The sequence below is a fragment of the Acanthochromis polyacanthus genome, chromosome 19 (genome assembly GCF_021347895.1).
Source record: "Acanthochromis polyacanthus isolate Apoly-LR-REF ecotype Palm Island chromosome 19, KAUST_Apoly_ChrSc, whole genome shotgun sequence".
Lineage (NCBI taxonomy): Eukaryota > Metazoa > Chordata > Actinopteri > Pomacentridae > Acanthochromis > Acanthochromis polyacanthus.
The window spans coordinates 7,078,556-7,094,624 of record NC_067131.1 but is presented as its reverse complement, the minus strand read 5'-3'; the positions used below and the strand labels follow the sequence as shown (position 1 = coordinate 7,094,624).

Below are 16,069 nucleotides of genomic sequence, written 5' to 3'. Positions count from 1 at the left end.
CCAGCAAAATTCGCTGGATTTTGGTTGATTTTTTTCTGATTATTATTAGAAATTTTTACTGATATATATGTAATCACTTTAGATATTTATAGGATTTTTGGAAAATTTCTATTCATTTTTAGAAAAATTTTAAAATTTTCATTTTTTGCTTTTTAAAATTTTTATTTCTTGCCAAATTTGGCGATTTTTTTAAAATAAACCTTTTAATGAATTTTCCTGAAGATTTTGCAAATTTTTATAAATTTGGGAAATTTTTTGCTGAATTTTTGGGTTTTTTTCAGACAAGGAAACAGTATTTTTTGGTGCCATCAATGAAGACAACAGGAGGGTTAAGACACCTAAGCTTGACAATCCTGGTAAAATACAGCTTAAAATAAGTTTTCCCAGCTAATTTTAAGAACTCAGTATTCTAAATATCATATCTTTTTTCAAGAAATCTTACCAAGCTATTTTTGACTTCTATTGGCAGATTTTTCACATATTTTAGGGTAAAAGTTGCTTGAAATAAATTTATTTTTATTGTTTTGAGAGGGGCATTTTTTCCAGTGTATATATACTGATTATAATTTAATCCTACAGCAAGCCAGTGATGCTGCTAAGACTCCCCGTCTGGTCACCCAGCTCCACTTCACCAGCTGGCCTGACTTTGGAGTCCCGTTCTCCCCTATCGGCATGCTCAAGTTCCTCAAAAAGGTCAAGACAGTGAATCCATCTTTCGCTGGGCCGATCGTGGTCCACTGCAGGTACCAGAAAGCCGGAGCTCTGCGTGCATCATCTTGTTGTTTACTTGGATACAGACATTCCAGTGCTCATGAATGAACTTTTAATGGCTTTTATTACCTCATTTATTTCTATGGCGATACAAAAAAATATTTACCCTCAAAAATTTCCTTTTTGTGTCTGGGGGCTGTGCAAGCTGGAAACATTTGGAGTGACTAGCAATGCGTGTGTTTACAAGCACAGATGTCCCTTTGTTTCCCTCCTGTTGTTGTTTTTTAACATCGGAGTGTCAGCTGAGGATTGTGGTCTCATCAGTGTGTGGTTTGTGTTGTGTCTCCAGCGCCGGTGTAGGGAGGACGGGAACCTTCATTGTAATAGACGCCATGATTGACATGATGCACGCAGAGCAGAAAGTTGATGTGTTTGGCTTCGTCTCCAAGATACGGGAACAGCGCTCACAGCTCATCCAGACAGATGTGAGTTGGAGATGGCAGCCGCATGACGTTGTGTGAATTATTGTTGCCTTTAATCAGCTGCAAATGTGCCCAAGCGTATTGCGTGCGTTCATCTGTTTGTGCGTTTTCTCACCTCAGATGCAGTACTCATTCATCTACCAGGCCCTGCTTGAATACTACCTCTATGGAGACACGGAGCTGGACGTGTCGTCTCTGGAAGGACATCTGCACAAACTGCACAACACCTTTGCTAACGGGGATCGGGTTGGCCTGGAGGAGGAATTTAAGGTCGGTCATCATATTCTGCATGAAATATCACATCCAACATCAAGCCGATAAATACCAAGCTGTCCCAAAAATAGTTTATTTTCAGAAATGCACTACAAGACTGCATTTAGATTTTAGTTTTATTCTTTTTCCCCAATCTATTAAATATAGTCACATTTATGCCAGCGATAACCATGTGAAAAAAGAGAGGAGAAGATGTGTAGCAAACATAGCTGCAACATACTTTTAGTTTATAGTCTTGGACAGGTTTGCACAGCAACTGAACTTACACTAATCTATGTAGGGCAAATAGCTCCTAAAGAAAACCCTCAATGAAGCCCCCTGAAGGTCAAACTGGGAATTTTTTGGGGATTACTCACATTTTCTCTCAATACATTGTGTGTTTCCTCCCAATATGCTGCACAGGCCAGGCCAGTTCTAATACACTGCCTTCTTAAGGAAAAACTCTGCAGATACTGCTAAAAGTGTAACACTTTACTTAATGCGTTTCAAAAGGCCGTGTTCCAACAGTATCCAGCTGCTAGTCTTTGTTCAAGATGTTTAAAGTTGTGTGTGTTGTGACAGGTTTGCTTGATGAGCATCGTTTTAAAGCTACTGTAATTCTTGAACTTTCAAATAAGCATCTGTCAAATGAGCACGGCTGGGTCAAATAGGAACAGCTGGACGCGTCCGTAGCGCCGCAGATTGAGCCACAGCAGCAGCTGAAGTCCGAACAATAAGCAGCTGCAGCTGTGCTCACAACCGGCAGCTGGATGCTGTCAGAGATCAGACTGTTAAAGAGAATGCCGAGCAATAAATGCAATGTTGCATGATCTCTGTAGGATCTGGAGTGCTTCTTTAAACAGGCAGTATATTACAACTGGTCTGGATCAACACGTCGACAATTCATGTGAATATAAAGGAGAGCAAAATCTACTGTGAGGAAATGCAAATGGAAAAAAAAAAAATCTTACCATGATCCTTGTGGGGCTCCATGCACATCAGACTCAAAGTAACATGTACCTACATGAAATTACAGACACATATCTGAAGCACCTTGTTGATAAAATGAGCTAAACATGCAGACTTGCTTTGCAACCATTCATCACAAAAAATGAATTATTTCTAATACAAGAAACTGTATATATATGCTGTTAAATTTCAACATGAAGAAAACTTGGAGTCAACTTGTAACTTTGTATATAAAATAAAAAAAAATTAGGTTTGTATGCTGTATAGTTTTTGTGGTCCAAAGAATGGGTCCACATTACCATGTTGGAATGTCAAAGTAGCAAAAAAGTGGAACCTGGCTTGATCTATTGGCCATATTGTAAAATTATAATGAATCATTTGTACAATATATAAAAGGTAATCAAAAACTGTGTTTTTATGGAAATATAGATACACACATATATATATATATACACACTTTATTGGGTGCTTTCTGGGGCTCTAGTACCACCCACATGTGAAAATTCTGGCCAGATTTCATGGCCATGGGAGTTATATTTCTGGAAATATTGAACCCTAAAAATAGCTTCCCGTGTAAGACAATTTTCGAGGGTGAAATTACAAAAATTCCGATGTCTGAAAACACATTTTGCTGCACCTACTTCTGGGTAACAAATAACTAAACTCTGAACAAAATCTGAGATGGTGGAGCAGCGCTGCTTATCTCAGATGATTCAGACTGACCCAGTTAAGTTAGAAAACAGGCGTCATGACAACACAGAGTGGAAACTGAACTGAGGAAGATGCCAGAATCTCAAGTCTTGATAAAATAACCTCATCCTTCTCTCTAAAGCAATATATCTGTCCAGTGGTAACTTTTATCTGCAAATACTGTGCAAGTGTGATTTATAATCAACAGTGTGTCTTCTATTTGTAAGCAAAAAGACAATGAACATTTGTACGATTTTAACTTTGTCTGCTTGATTTCCATTTAGAAACTGACCAACATGCGAATAATGAAGGAGAACATGAGAACGGGGAACCTGCCTGCCAACATGAAGAAGAACAGAGTCCTGCAAATTATTCCATGTAAGAGAGAAGGAAAAGCATACAAAATTAATTAGATGCTTGTCCCATTTATCAGCTCATGGCAAATTTTGCGCTCCAGATTACATTGCCTGGAACTATGTTTCGAATATGAAGACGTTTTTCTAACTCTAAGCTCTGCAGTCTAACTTTACTCAGTGAGTCACTTTTATACTCTGAACAGGTTCATGAACTGCTCTAATCTACTTTTTTTTTTTTTTTCTGTTTCAGATGACTTCAACCGAGTTATCCTCTCCATGAGAAGAGGTCAAGAGTTCACGGATTACATCAATGCGTCTTTTATAGATGTAAGCACATTCTATCTCCTGATGTCATTGATCTCACATTTCTGCAGTCGTCTTCAAGTGTCCTATTCATGCACATAATTGTATTTGTGAACCTGAACTTCTGTATTTTCTTGCTGTGATTCAGGGATACAGACAGAAGGACTACTTCATTGCCACACAGGGACCTCTGCAGCACACGGTGGAGGATTTCTGGAGAATGGTGTGGGAGTGGAAATGTCACTCCATTGTCATGCTCACTGAGCTCCAGGAGAGGGAGCAGGTAAGCCACGACAGGGATCCTCCCTGCAAGCAAGGTGTGATCTATGGCTTTAATAAGCACAGTAACAGTGCAACGTATAACATTTCACTCTGATTTCTTGCCTTTGGCACACAACTGCACTTTTCTATCACGTTTGTGCAGTATTTAATATCTTTTAAGATATCAACATTTTATATATTAAGATGCTTATTGCTGGCAGTAAATAAGTACTTGTCGTCGTTGTTGCAGGACAAATGTTGCCAATACTGGCCCACAGAGGACTCAGTCACCTATGGAGATTACACAGTAGAGCTGAAAGGAGACACTTTGTGTGAAACCTTTAGTCTACGAGACTTGGTACTCACCTTTGTCCCGGTAAGCAAATGAGCCTTTCACTATCACGCAGTCAAATGTACCGCTGCCTTATAGCCTCATTAACATCCAGCAGGACAAAAAGGCATTTAGTGGCCCTCTTGATATTATTCCTTTGAGCATTTTAGTTAAACTAAACATTCAAATTAAACCAGTTTGATAAATCAGAGAAATATATTTTTTCGTCAAGGAATTGTAAAAGAAGAATCCACAAGGAGAAGTTCTGCATACAAAAGTGTTAGAAAAAATGCATATCTGAGTATCAAACCTAATAATAATTTCATTTGTCTAGATATTTTCTGTTCACAGTGCTTAAGAAATGATGTATGAATCAGTAATACAATTGTACAGTAACAAAAAATGGTCACCGTTTTTAAATATTGCTTTCTAAGATTGTCATTAATCAATTTTCCATTAACCAAGTCATGATGGAACTAGTTTACTATATGTAGTTTAGTCCAGTCCAGGGTTTACACACACTCTAAGGGTCACAACATTAATCTGGCAGTCATGACATGATTAAAGGGCAGTGAAGAAGAAAAATACAAATCTCTATTTTACTTAAACGGTTACAGGCTCCCACAATGAAACAAAGAAGAAACACAGAGTGAAACATGTTTTTCATGAAGCCAGAGTGCAGGACTTTTACATGTAAATCGATATCTGTTACATCAAGCCAAATCACTTCTCACAATGCTGTTAAAGCATTTTTAGTGCCACATAAGTCTTTCTGTGCATTGGAGTTTTAAATCTGGTACCTGAGGCAACATTGCTGCGCTAGCAAATTGTTTTACATTAACTAGCAATGATTCATTAAAGCTGAAGCGGGGAGTAACCGTGGCAACAGACATGGAGTATGGTGATGGGAAAAATCTAGAAAGCGTCCAAGTAAAGTGATGCTCCAGATAGAAATGTAACTCGGTTTTCGGGCAAAGGATTTCAAACTGAAGTGTCTGACCACGAGGCATACGTCATAGACATGTGCCAATAATGTGTAATTACTCTTATTGCCAGAAGGGGGAGACAAAAGTTCTGCTCTGCTGGTTTAAATCTAATTCCTGAACATAGTCAAATGCAAAACCTCATTAGCGTTTCATGAATGTTAAAAGCAATTCTGGATCTTTGCAGAGCTACACAGGATCTAACATAACGGTCTTAGAACAGAGCAAAACCCCAAGTGAATACATAAAGCTCTCCTGACTGCAGGAGGAAATGTGGTAGGCAGAAAGTGTTTAGGGTTATCAAGTGTGAGCCTCCCATCTCATATATTTCATTACATTCGATCCACATCACCTCTCTGAGGCTTACAAGTGCATTCCTGCCTCCCACAGAAGCACCCATTCACCATTCATCTACTGCACACTTAACCTGCACTGACATCGCACCTGCCATTATGCTTTCATAGACTTCTAATAAATCATATTTGAGAGGTATTATGATCTCTCATCTGCCTGTGCATTTCCTCTCGAAGGAGAAGCAGACGAGGGTGATCAGGCACTTCCACTTCCACGGCTGGCCGGAGATTGGCATCCCGGCCGAGGGAAAAGGCATGATCGACATCATCGCCTCAGTGCAAAGACAGCAGCAGCAGTCTGGGAACCATCCCATCGTCGTACACTGCAGGTGGGTGTCAAACTGTTCTCCAAATCCAACTTTTATTCAGCATGCAACAGGAGTACACCCCTGTGGAATGTCTTTGAATTGACAATTAATGATTATCAACTATTTTTAAGTTGCGTTTTCTGTCATGAACAATCAAAAACCAAAACTTTGAAAAGACTGAGTTGAAATACAGGCCCTAAAGTAGAAATTCCTACACCTGTGATCACTATTCGAAACAATGTGGAGTACGGCTGCAATTTCCAAGCAGCATAACTGCATGAACATGGTTACACAATAACTTGTCAACACCACAAATTTCATGGCTGCATCATGGCTCTGGATGGGAAAGATTTGGTAGAAAAAAAATTGAAAAATCTGGCTGTGAGATGGAAAAGGATGCAGGAAAATCTGTGACCAACTAAAAATCTGTCAAAACACATTTGCTACAGTCATCAGGAAGTACAGAATGAGCCATTATCAGTTGAAATTAGAGTTCTATGGCAGCTCAGACAGTGCAAAAACATTGCATAAGACTGTTCATGGAGTCAAAGAACAAAGCCTTTGCTTGCAAATCGACACCAAACTTCAACAATCTTTGCTAAGCAAAAACATGGAAAGAAGCCTGAACAATAATGGGAGCACATTATTTTATCAAATGTGACTAAGATGAATTTGCTTGGCTCAGTTGGTGTCCAGTTTCTGTCCACGACCATCACAGTGAATACATAATCCCAACAGTAAAGCACAGAATTGGGAGTGGGAATTTTCTTAAAGAGAAAAAGCAGCAATACCCCTTCAGCAAAGAGCAGCTTAAAAGCGTGTCTTTAAAGTATATTAACATCTTTTCAGAAATTTGTGCAACACTGGTATCCTTAATGCCAAGAAGGACTGAGTCCATCATTCAGGAATACAGGTGGACATACAAAGTGTTGAAAAATGAAAGATTTTAATCTCAGTAATGAACAATGTTTTAATTTTTGTTGAATTCAAATCCTTCTGTGGCGCCTGTATTTTTCTTAATATAAATCTGAACTGTTAGCTTTTATTTTTACATAAGAGCAAAATTTTACTGTTCAGCTTAGAAGTGATGCGATCATTGAGTTGACACATTTGACATTGGAGTGACATTACACAGTGGTGTACTTATTTTATATACTGCATTTCTGTTGCTGCATCTTTGTTCTCCGCTGTCGTGTTTTGCATACAAACTTGCCAAAACTGGTCCTACTTGACTGAACTTCTGAGAGTGTTTGTTTTTGTGTGCTGCAGCGCTGGTGCAGGGCGAACAGGTACGTTCATTGCACTGAGCAATATCTTGGAGCGGGTCAAGGCAGAAGGGCTGCTGGACGTGTTCCAAACTGTGAAGAGTTTACGTATGCAGAGGCCCCATATGGTCCAAACTGTGGTAAGTATCGGTAGAAATGGGTCAGAAATGATCTAAAGTGCAAAACGGTTACACAAATGTACTTTAATTTTATGCATTTTTCGCCATATTTGGACTGTTGTGGATATTACAGGCTATAATCTAATTTGTCCGTCTTGTCCCCCCCCCCCAGGAACAATATGACTTCTGCTACAGGGTGGTACAAGACTTTGTCGACATTTTCTCAGACTATGCCAATTTTAAATGATGAGATTTGCCTTAAACACGGTTTTTAATGTTGTTTTCTAAAGCAGGTTTGTCAGTTTTATGTGTTTCCTTAACTTGGTCAAATGATCTTCTATTTTGCTATGCACTTGTCCTACCATTAACTCAAGCTCCTTTCTCGCTGTAATATACGGTATGTCAGTGGATGAAAATTGTAAATGGAAAAAAAGGCTAGATTAATAATGTATATTTCACAACATGTATGATAATTACTTTGTCATGAAGTGTTGTTTCAAAGTTGGTCTCTGATTTCAGTTTTGTTGTATAATATTGTACTTTAAATGTTTATCTAAGTGTTATTTTGAATTGACCACATAATATTTTTAAAAGTTGTAGTTATTGTAAATGTATTTATGTATTGACAATGACATTCCTCTCTTGTGCTTGGAGAACATGACGGGAATGTTAAGATTTCATTTTGGTTTATTTTGTTGGTGTTAATTGTAAACATACATTCTTTCATTTATTGATGACTTCTGAGATTAGAGGCGATATTGAAACTATTTTTCATTGTCCTCAAGCTACATGCCCATCCCGAATGTGATACTCTTTCCAATGGAAATATTGTCAGAAAAAAAGAATGAATCGTTTCAGCCGTATTTGCAGATAGCGCGAAGTTATGCAGCAAAGGCTGAGGTGATGATAATGGGGTTAATTATCAATAAGGATTCAGGCAGAAGTTTCACGGTTGGACGTATCACAGAGTCATGAACGACCATTAAACTGCTTTTGTACCTCAAAAAGTGGTATGCAAATGCATTTAACATGGATGTACTACAGTCTGCCTTTTGTCTGTAGACAGCAAAAAGTATTTGCTAAAATGACTGCACATTAAAAAGCACATAACTAAGCCTTTTGCCAAGAACCTGTAATATTGAAGACTATGTTTATTGCTTTATTTGTATCGTAGATGAGAAATTTTTCACAAATTAGTGCCATATGTACTTTTTTAAGACGCGAAATAGAAGAACAATGATAAGGTGAAGGCAGAGTGAAGAAATGTGATCTGAGAAAAGGTGAAGTGTGATCACCAAATGCAGTAGAGTCGATTTTGCAATGCAGTTAACACACAGGAAAGTAATAAAAGCATTATATTAGTCCCGAGTCCTGTAATGGCAAAAACCGCAATACACAAATGTGGTGCTTCAGTGCCTGCTTAACCCCAGAGAAACAAAAAATAAAAACACCCCATACTATCAATGTTGAGTTCCGTTTTGTTTTAGAATATGGTTTGTTTTACCACAGTGGTAGAAAAAAAAGAGGATCCAGAATGTTTCAAATAAAGATCTCTAGTGGTAGCTTCATTCTTTGGAAAGTATCTGAATGTTAAGCAGCTTTTCTGTGCATTTCTTCTGAGGTAGTAACTCTGACCCATCTGGTACTCCAACGTTGATTAATTTTGTTGATGCTGTATGTAAATACTACATGACAAAGTGCTAACATTGTGGAAGTCGCTGAGCAGCAAAGAACTGTCAAGTGATTGGTCATATTTTGTGCGTTACATGTATCTGTCTGTGGGAGATGTGAGGTGCAGCACAAGAAGAAACAGACCTAACAAAACAAGCCGAGTCTATTTTCCCATGACTCCTTTTCTGTCCATGCCGTCCTTTTTGAGAATATCCAAGAGGGTCTGTTCAAACTGCAGCTCTTTGCTCTCTCTGGTTGGTCTATCCCTTTTTGGACTTTCAGTGTCTTTGAAATGCAAGTTGCAATATTAAATTCATCCAAAAATGAAAATGCTTTGGGTGTATTCCTCTGATGTCTTTGCTTGCGTTTGCAACAACAGCTTATGTGTCATTTCAACTCTGGGGGAGACACGAGGGAAAGTTCAAGCCACTGTAGATATAAGCTTTGTCAGTAGCAGCAGGGTGTTCTCAGTGGGATACGATACATGTGAAGAATTTACTGCAACTCTTTGTAACACATTTGAACTCAGTATGACAGTCTAACCAGAACAGAGTATTGAGAAAAGCTGGTTACTGTAGCTGTAGATTGGCACTGAGACTTAACTTTTTCATTGTCAGTTAATCTTCCAGTAGGTTTATATTTTATCTCTAAGGTTTAGAAAGAAAAACGGGAAAAATGGCCATCAGTTTTCCAAAACCAAAGCTGATGTCTCCATGTGTTATCATTTTCAAACCGATAGTCCAAAACCTTATGATATTCTGTTTGCTACCAAAAAAGCATTATAAAAGCCACTATACTGACATTTACTCTCTCTGTATGTTGCTAGTAAATGACTGTGACAATTAAAATAGCTTTTTTTTGCTAATTGGCTAATTAAATAATGCAGTAATTGTATCAGATGAATTGGAAAATAAAATAAAGCTGGATTTCCAATGAGAACTGAAGCCTATTGCTTCTAAAACCACATTTTAATCAGCTGATATGCATGAAGTAACAACCAGAGCATCTCGCTAGACATAAATATCTTAAAGGATCTGTAAGAAACCTTTCAGAGCCTCAGGAGGTCATTGGAGAACAAGCATGTCAGAGCAAAACAAACAGCACATTTGCTCCAATTGCCATCACTTTCACTTACAATCAGCAATTGTGTACATGAGAGGCAACAAAAAATAAACTAGTCAGAACCATTACCCCATGCCAGCACTGTAAAATAGAACAAAATGGTTACAGTTGCTGTCAATTTGACTAGTGTTATCCCGACTGGCCTGAAATTAAACTAGTGCACATACAATAGCAAAATGTCATAAAATACTAATTCTTTGCAGTCATAGGACATCGGCTAAATGCTAAACTGTGCATTTGCTTTTCCAGTGCAGCATGAGGGCCAACAGTTTCAAAGGGAGGGACTCACATGCATGAACACGGACATGTGATCAGACAGAAAAGCTCAGATCACAACACAAACAGATGGATGCCATACCTGCCCTAAAAAGGACACAATTACTTCAATATATCTAATAGTAGATAGTTGTTTGCAACTCTGTATATACATTATATTCATATGAGACCATCGGCTGGATCAGAAACTTCAACAAAATTAGTACTTTAAAGTCTTCTGCTTAATATTCTAAATTAAAGCAGCAACTGACACGTTCCTCAATCCTGTTCAAATTCAAAATTTGGTCAATAATAGTCTCATAGAAAAGGTCAATAAAACTGAATTATGTCTACCACAAACTAAAACACAAGTTGATTTCATCAGATTCCTTGTATCGAAAATTTATGACTAAAAACGTACATAGTTTAAAATAACATGACCGACTTCCCAATAAGAAGTTACAAAATGAATTCACACTGTAAATCAGGTTATTAATTGTCTATATAATTGGTCTGTATGCCAGCAAAAAGTTAACTCTGCGTAAAACTTTAAAAAATCGTTGAAATTTATATATATTGTGCAGTTTTTATTCTCTTTTACCAAGCAAGAGGATGACAATATGGAAATAATTAAGTACAATAAAGTGGATGCATGAAGAAGTAAAGGCTATTCAGTTTAAAATGGATGCACATGGACACACATATATGTGGGTGTAATACAAAAAAAACACTGAAAAAAAACAAATGATGCAGTCACAACATTGAATATATTTTAAGTAGTATGTCTTCTATTTACACACCCATAAAAAAAATAAAAAAAAATCACACCTCCAATCAGCAGGCAGACAATAGTACGCTATTTATGTGATCTAATGGTTTAAGCCAACAGGGGGCAGTGCACCTCAATCTATATGTAAATGAGAAAGTGTTTCAATTAAAGGAAATATTCTTCCAGCAGTAGAATGCCAGTTTCTCTAATGGCATGATACCAAAGCTAAGATAACAGCCAAAAGGTGACACTACTGCAGTGATGTAACCCACAGACTAATGTCGAAGATGCTCTAATGATGGTGATTTACTCCACGTCACGTACTGTGACTCAAATTATAGATATGGAACCAAAGCAGTGATTTAGCTGTAATTGTGCTGAGAAAATTTTCTCACAAACTTTCACATGGCCTCGCAAGATCTCCTCCCTGTTTGGAGTGGTTCAAAAAAAATAATCAGCATTTTTAGATACCCAAGAGTGAGCTCTTATTACCAGTTTAAAGAAATATTCAAGTACTAACCTCAACTATCTTGTGCAAAGTGGTTTGGTTTTCTAGAAAACAAAGAATCATGTTCCTTGAAATCAATAGTTTGACATAGATGCAGTTATGACGTCTCTACAGAAACTAAGACATCAGCAGCAAAAGCACAAATCAGGCAAAAAAAACTTCCTCTTTTTGACGTGTCGCATGATTAATGAACACAAAAGAGAAAAAAAATTGATCAGCTGTCAAATGCACGTGTGCGCTTACATAGCACAAGCTTTGATTGTCACCAGTCAATAACGGGGGAGGAGTAGAATTGAGCTATTTTTACCGAACAATCGTGTTTCTCATCTGGCAGAAAAACCAGACTGACAAAAAGTCTCTTTGTTGACAATTTCCACTTCCTCAGGGACCCAGCGCCATGGTAACACTCCACAGCGGGAGGAGTTGCAGCACAGAAAAAGGGTCGGGACGAGTGGGGAGGTCACATGAATTATGTATTAACCCTAACTGACTCTCTTATTTGGATTGACCCCTCACTAATTCTATTTTGTCATTCACAATGCTTTCCATTTTCTTTCTAATATAATATGGAACATGAGCCATTAAGTTGCAGGGTGGCCGGAGCTGTGACCTCATCGCTGAAATGCTTTCATCTGTGGCTTAGGAAACTAATTTCTGATTATACTTGGTATGTGTATGTCAAACAAAGTCTTTTCACTTGCTCACTTTGTCCGAAACATTCTTCTTCACCATTTTCTGAACACAGTAACAATTTGAAACCGCAAAAACATTAGATTTTAGCATTTGGTACTGCGAACCTTTCATAGAATACTCCATCTTTTACATGAATGAAGCATTGAAAAACTATGAAAAATAAAGAATGTTGCTTAAACCAAAACACCACATAAAAGAAACCAGCAGTAAGTAGAACTAGCTGAATCTATCGTCATTTAGTAAGACACGACAACACAAAATGAATTTAAATGAGTACGGTTTAGAAATTTCACCAGTCGTTGATGTAACCCCTAAAAACTCACTTCTGTGTATCAAAGTGAAATACTTCTAAGTCTACACCTTTGCTCCTTCTCGAATGTGTGGATCTTTGAAGTCCCTGCCTCTCTCTCTCTACTGCTACTCAAACACAAACTGCTCTATGTTACACAATGTCAAGTCATAATATTGAAGAAATTCAGCTATACATGTCTGACTCAGAAGCTGATTCTGAAGAAGACTAATGATATGGAAAGTCGCCCGTCAGCGAAAAACCAGCACAGTGTTCCTGCTTGGTTGGGGTTGAGTTGGTGCAACAATAGAACCAGTTTACAACATCGTGGGATCTTGGTCATGAGTGACAGGGCAATAGAGTGTGAGATGGACAGACGGATAGGTACAGTATCAGCAGTTTTTCTTGGCATTGCACTGAATCGTCATGAAAAAGAGGGATGCGTGCCAGAAGGTGAAACTCTTGATTCACCGGGTGGCCTTCGTGCAAACCCTCACCTCTGTTTATGAGCTCTGGGTAGTGGTTGAAAGAATGAGATCACAGATACAAATGCCAGAAATGGGTTTCTTCCATAGAGTGTGGGCTCAGCCTTAGAGATAGGGTGAGGAGCTTAGACATCTGAAGGGATGTATGAGTAGAATCACTGCTCCTTTGTCTCTCAAGGAGCCAGCAGAGGTGGTTCAGGCATCTGATTGGGATGCCTGCAGGGCATCTTCTTATGATGGTTTCTGGGAAATTCTGATATTGGAATATCAGCTGATATTGTTTTTATATGCAGTTGTAAACAAAGGTTCACATACTCTTTTAAAGACTATATATATCATGGCAGTCTTAAGTTTCTAACGACTCCTAGAACTCTTAAATTTCTGTGACAGAATCACTGAAACAAGCAGGTCTTTATCACTGAAAACAATCATGCATTTCTTTCTGGTCTTCTTTGCTGAGTCAAAAATATACATATAGCAACTTGGATTATCAGTTTTGGTGATACAGAAAGTTCTCTTCATCAAATTTTGAACTTGGAACCTTTAATTCCAACAACACCAAACCTACAACCATTAAGTATGGCGGTGGTAGTATCATGCCCTAGGGGAGTTTTTCTCCCTGTGGAGCTACTGCTTGAAACAAAGAAACTGGAGAAATGAAAAGGGAGACTTACCTCCACATTCCTCAAGAAAACCTAAAATCATCAGCCAGAAGATTGTGTTTTCTAAGACAAGATTCAAAACTCACAATATTGGCCATAATTTTCTGACTGATTGGTGTATGCCGATGCTGATAAAGACCCCTATCAGCCAATAATATCAGCCACTTGATTTATCAGCCAAGCTTAAGCTAATTTGCACACAAGAACAATCTCAAGCAAGTGTAATGATTAACTTGCTCTTTCTCTTAACATACTAACATTTGTTGATATACACAAATCAGAGCTGATTCATTTCACAAGTATTTAGTCATGAACTAAAGAGCTTTTCAGGGCCAAATACAATAACTGAATGTGTGTATTTCATGCTAGCCTATGCAATTGTCAAAACATTTTATTCAAACCCTCCTGTGTATCTCTTGGTTGGTGTAAAAGGAAAAGAGTCACAAAAAGTCAGTGGGATTCCTCTATTAAGATTCCCAGACTTTTCAGACCCCAATACCGTCAGAGACTCACTACCCCCACTATCCCCATAGGTGGTGAAAACATACAAATGTTGTGCACAGCTGTGCATGCACACTAATAGGCCCATCTAAACACAGGCATGGCAGCAACACAGAAGAACACAACAGCCTAACAGCCATAAGTTTATTTTATAGTAACATAACATGATCTAGTCGCAGAATACCCCACAGTAATCTCCATGTATGAATAAACAGTATATGACAGTAGCAGACATACAGGGGTTGTTTTGTTTAGTCTCATTTATGGCTAAAATGTCATTAGATTTGTGGACATCATTTTACGACCCTCACTCAGTGTCACGCGACCCCTTAGGGGGTCCCAGCCCTCTCTTTAGGAAGCATTCCTCTAGCAGAACCTGAGCAGAAAATCAATAAATATTACCCTACTTAATACCATGCCGCTTGAACAGTTAGAAAACTAAAGAGTCCCTTTAGCAAAGCACAAAAAAAGCAAGTTTTAATTTTGTATGCCACAAAAGTGTGGTTTAAGATCTCAGCCCAACCATGTTAGCGCACTTTTCTCTTTCCTCAGTGTGGCTGTGGCTGATGAAAAGAGACAGGCACAGGGTAGAACATGGAAGCTGCACCATTAATATCCGAAGAATGAACCGGAGATCCTGTCCGTCTGTCTGTCTGTCTGCGCATCTCACTGGCTTGATAATGACTTCTTGTTAAATTTGTTCCTTCACTCTCTCTTCCTCTTTCTGTCTCGCTTTCACAGCGCAGCGTCTTGCTATGCTAAAAACATTCTCAACAGACGGTGTAAGTCTTCCTCTAATTCAATCAGACAGCTCTTACTGGAATGTTAATGTGACACAATGCCCCCCAAAAGTGCATTACAAGTGATATCCAATTCCTCCCCTTGGTCTATCTCACTAATATGCTTTCAAGCTTCTTTTTCTGGAAATCCAGCAGATGCTCTGATGAACCGACTACCTGGTTTGGACTCAGAATGTTTAAAAATAAAAACATACACGGAAAGGAGACAGTTAAAAGCCACTTGAGGCTGCTTATTTTTATGCTGCTTAATGGATAAGACTGTTTATATTATATACTTTTGTGAATATCAACAAATGTAAGCCCCAGGTCCACTGGCTCCTACTGAAGGCATAAATCTTTAACCAGGCATCACAATATTTCATTTTAAAAATAACAGTTTCCTAAAACATCTTGAGTTTGCAGTGTTTAAGCAAATACTAACCAAACAGGAGGAAATAGTGCATTTGATCGGCACGATCAGCTGTGGATTGGTTCTAGTGAGCATTTACACTAGCAGGAAGGTATTTTTGGAATCTACTCAAGAATTAATCACAATGGAGGAATGTGCCATCCAGAGCTACAGTGTGGCCTACTGAAGAGTTATTTTTTATAGTTGTTGGACAACCACAGAGGTCAAAAAGAAACAGGCTACAGGATTTGGCTAAACAGATAATACTTAGTAGTTTCCTTTGGTCTTTTAAAAGTCATTAATGGGAATATTGAACATCGTCAACTTATTTTTTTTAAGAATAGCTAAAATAAGAGTCCACAGCAATGCATTAGGTTCTGTGGTTGTTGTGGCAGAAGTAGCCAAACAAAGGACTTTTGCATTTACCGTCACAGTTTCCTGTCGCTGCTTTCTATTGTGTCAGTTACTGTTTACTTCATCGTGCGCTACAAAAAACTATGAAGTTCAAATACAATGGAGTATGTACTGTAATGTTAAAAAAGG

At 38.2% G+C, this 16,069-nt stretch overlaps 1 protein-coding gene across 4 annotated transcripts in view; it reads left to right on the top strand.

The window, feature by feature from the left end:
* The window catches only part of ptprea (protein tyrosine phosphatase receptor type Ea), a 73,009-nt gene extending 63,625 nt beyond the window's left edge, over window positions 1-9,384 (top strand). For all 4 annotated transcript variants that reach the window (XM_022194173.2, XM_022194171.2, XM_022194172.2 and 1 more), the window contains 10 exons: window positions 580-743; window positions 1,061-1,196; window positions 1,314-1,463; window positions 3,389-3,482; window positions 3,711-3,787; window positions 3,912-4,046; window positions 4,275-4,400; window positions 5,869-6,020; window positions 7,269-7,404; window positions 7,556-9,384. In XM_022194173.2, the coding sequence (XP_022049865.1) occupies window positions 580-743; window positions 1,061-1,196; window positions 1,314-1,463; window positions 3,389-3,482; window positions 3,711-3,787; window positions 3,912-4,046; window positions 4,275-4,400; window positions 5,869-6,020; window positions 7,269-7,404; window positions 7,556-7,630 (1,245 nt within the window). In that variant the 3' untranslated portion in view covers window positions 7,631-9,384. The remainder of the gene's footprint in view (window positions 1-579; window positions 744-1,060; window positions 1,197-1,313; window positions 1,464-3,388; window positions 3,483-3,710; window positions 3,788-3,911; window positions 4,047-4,274; window positions 4,401-5,868; window positions 6,021-7,268; window positions 7,405-7,555) is intronic.
* Window positions 9,385-16,069: the final 6,685 nt, after the last annotated feature.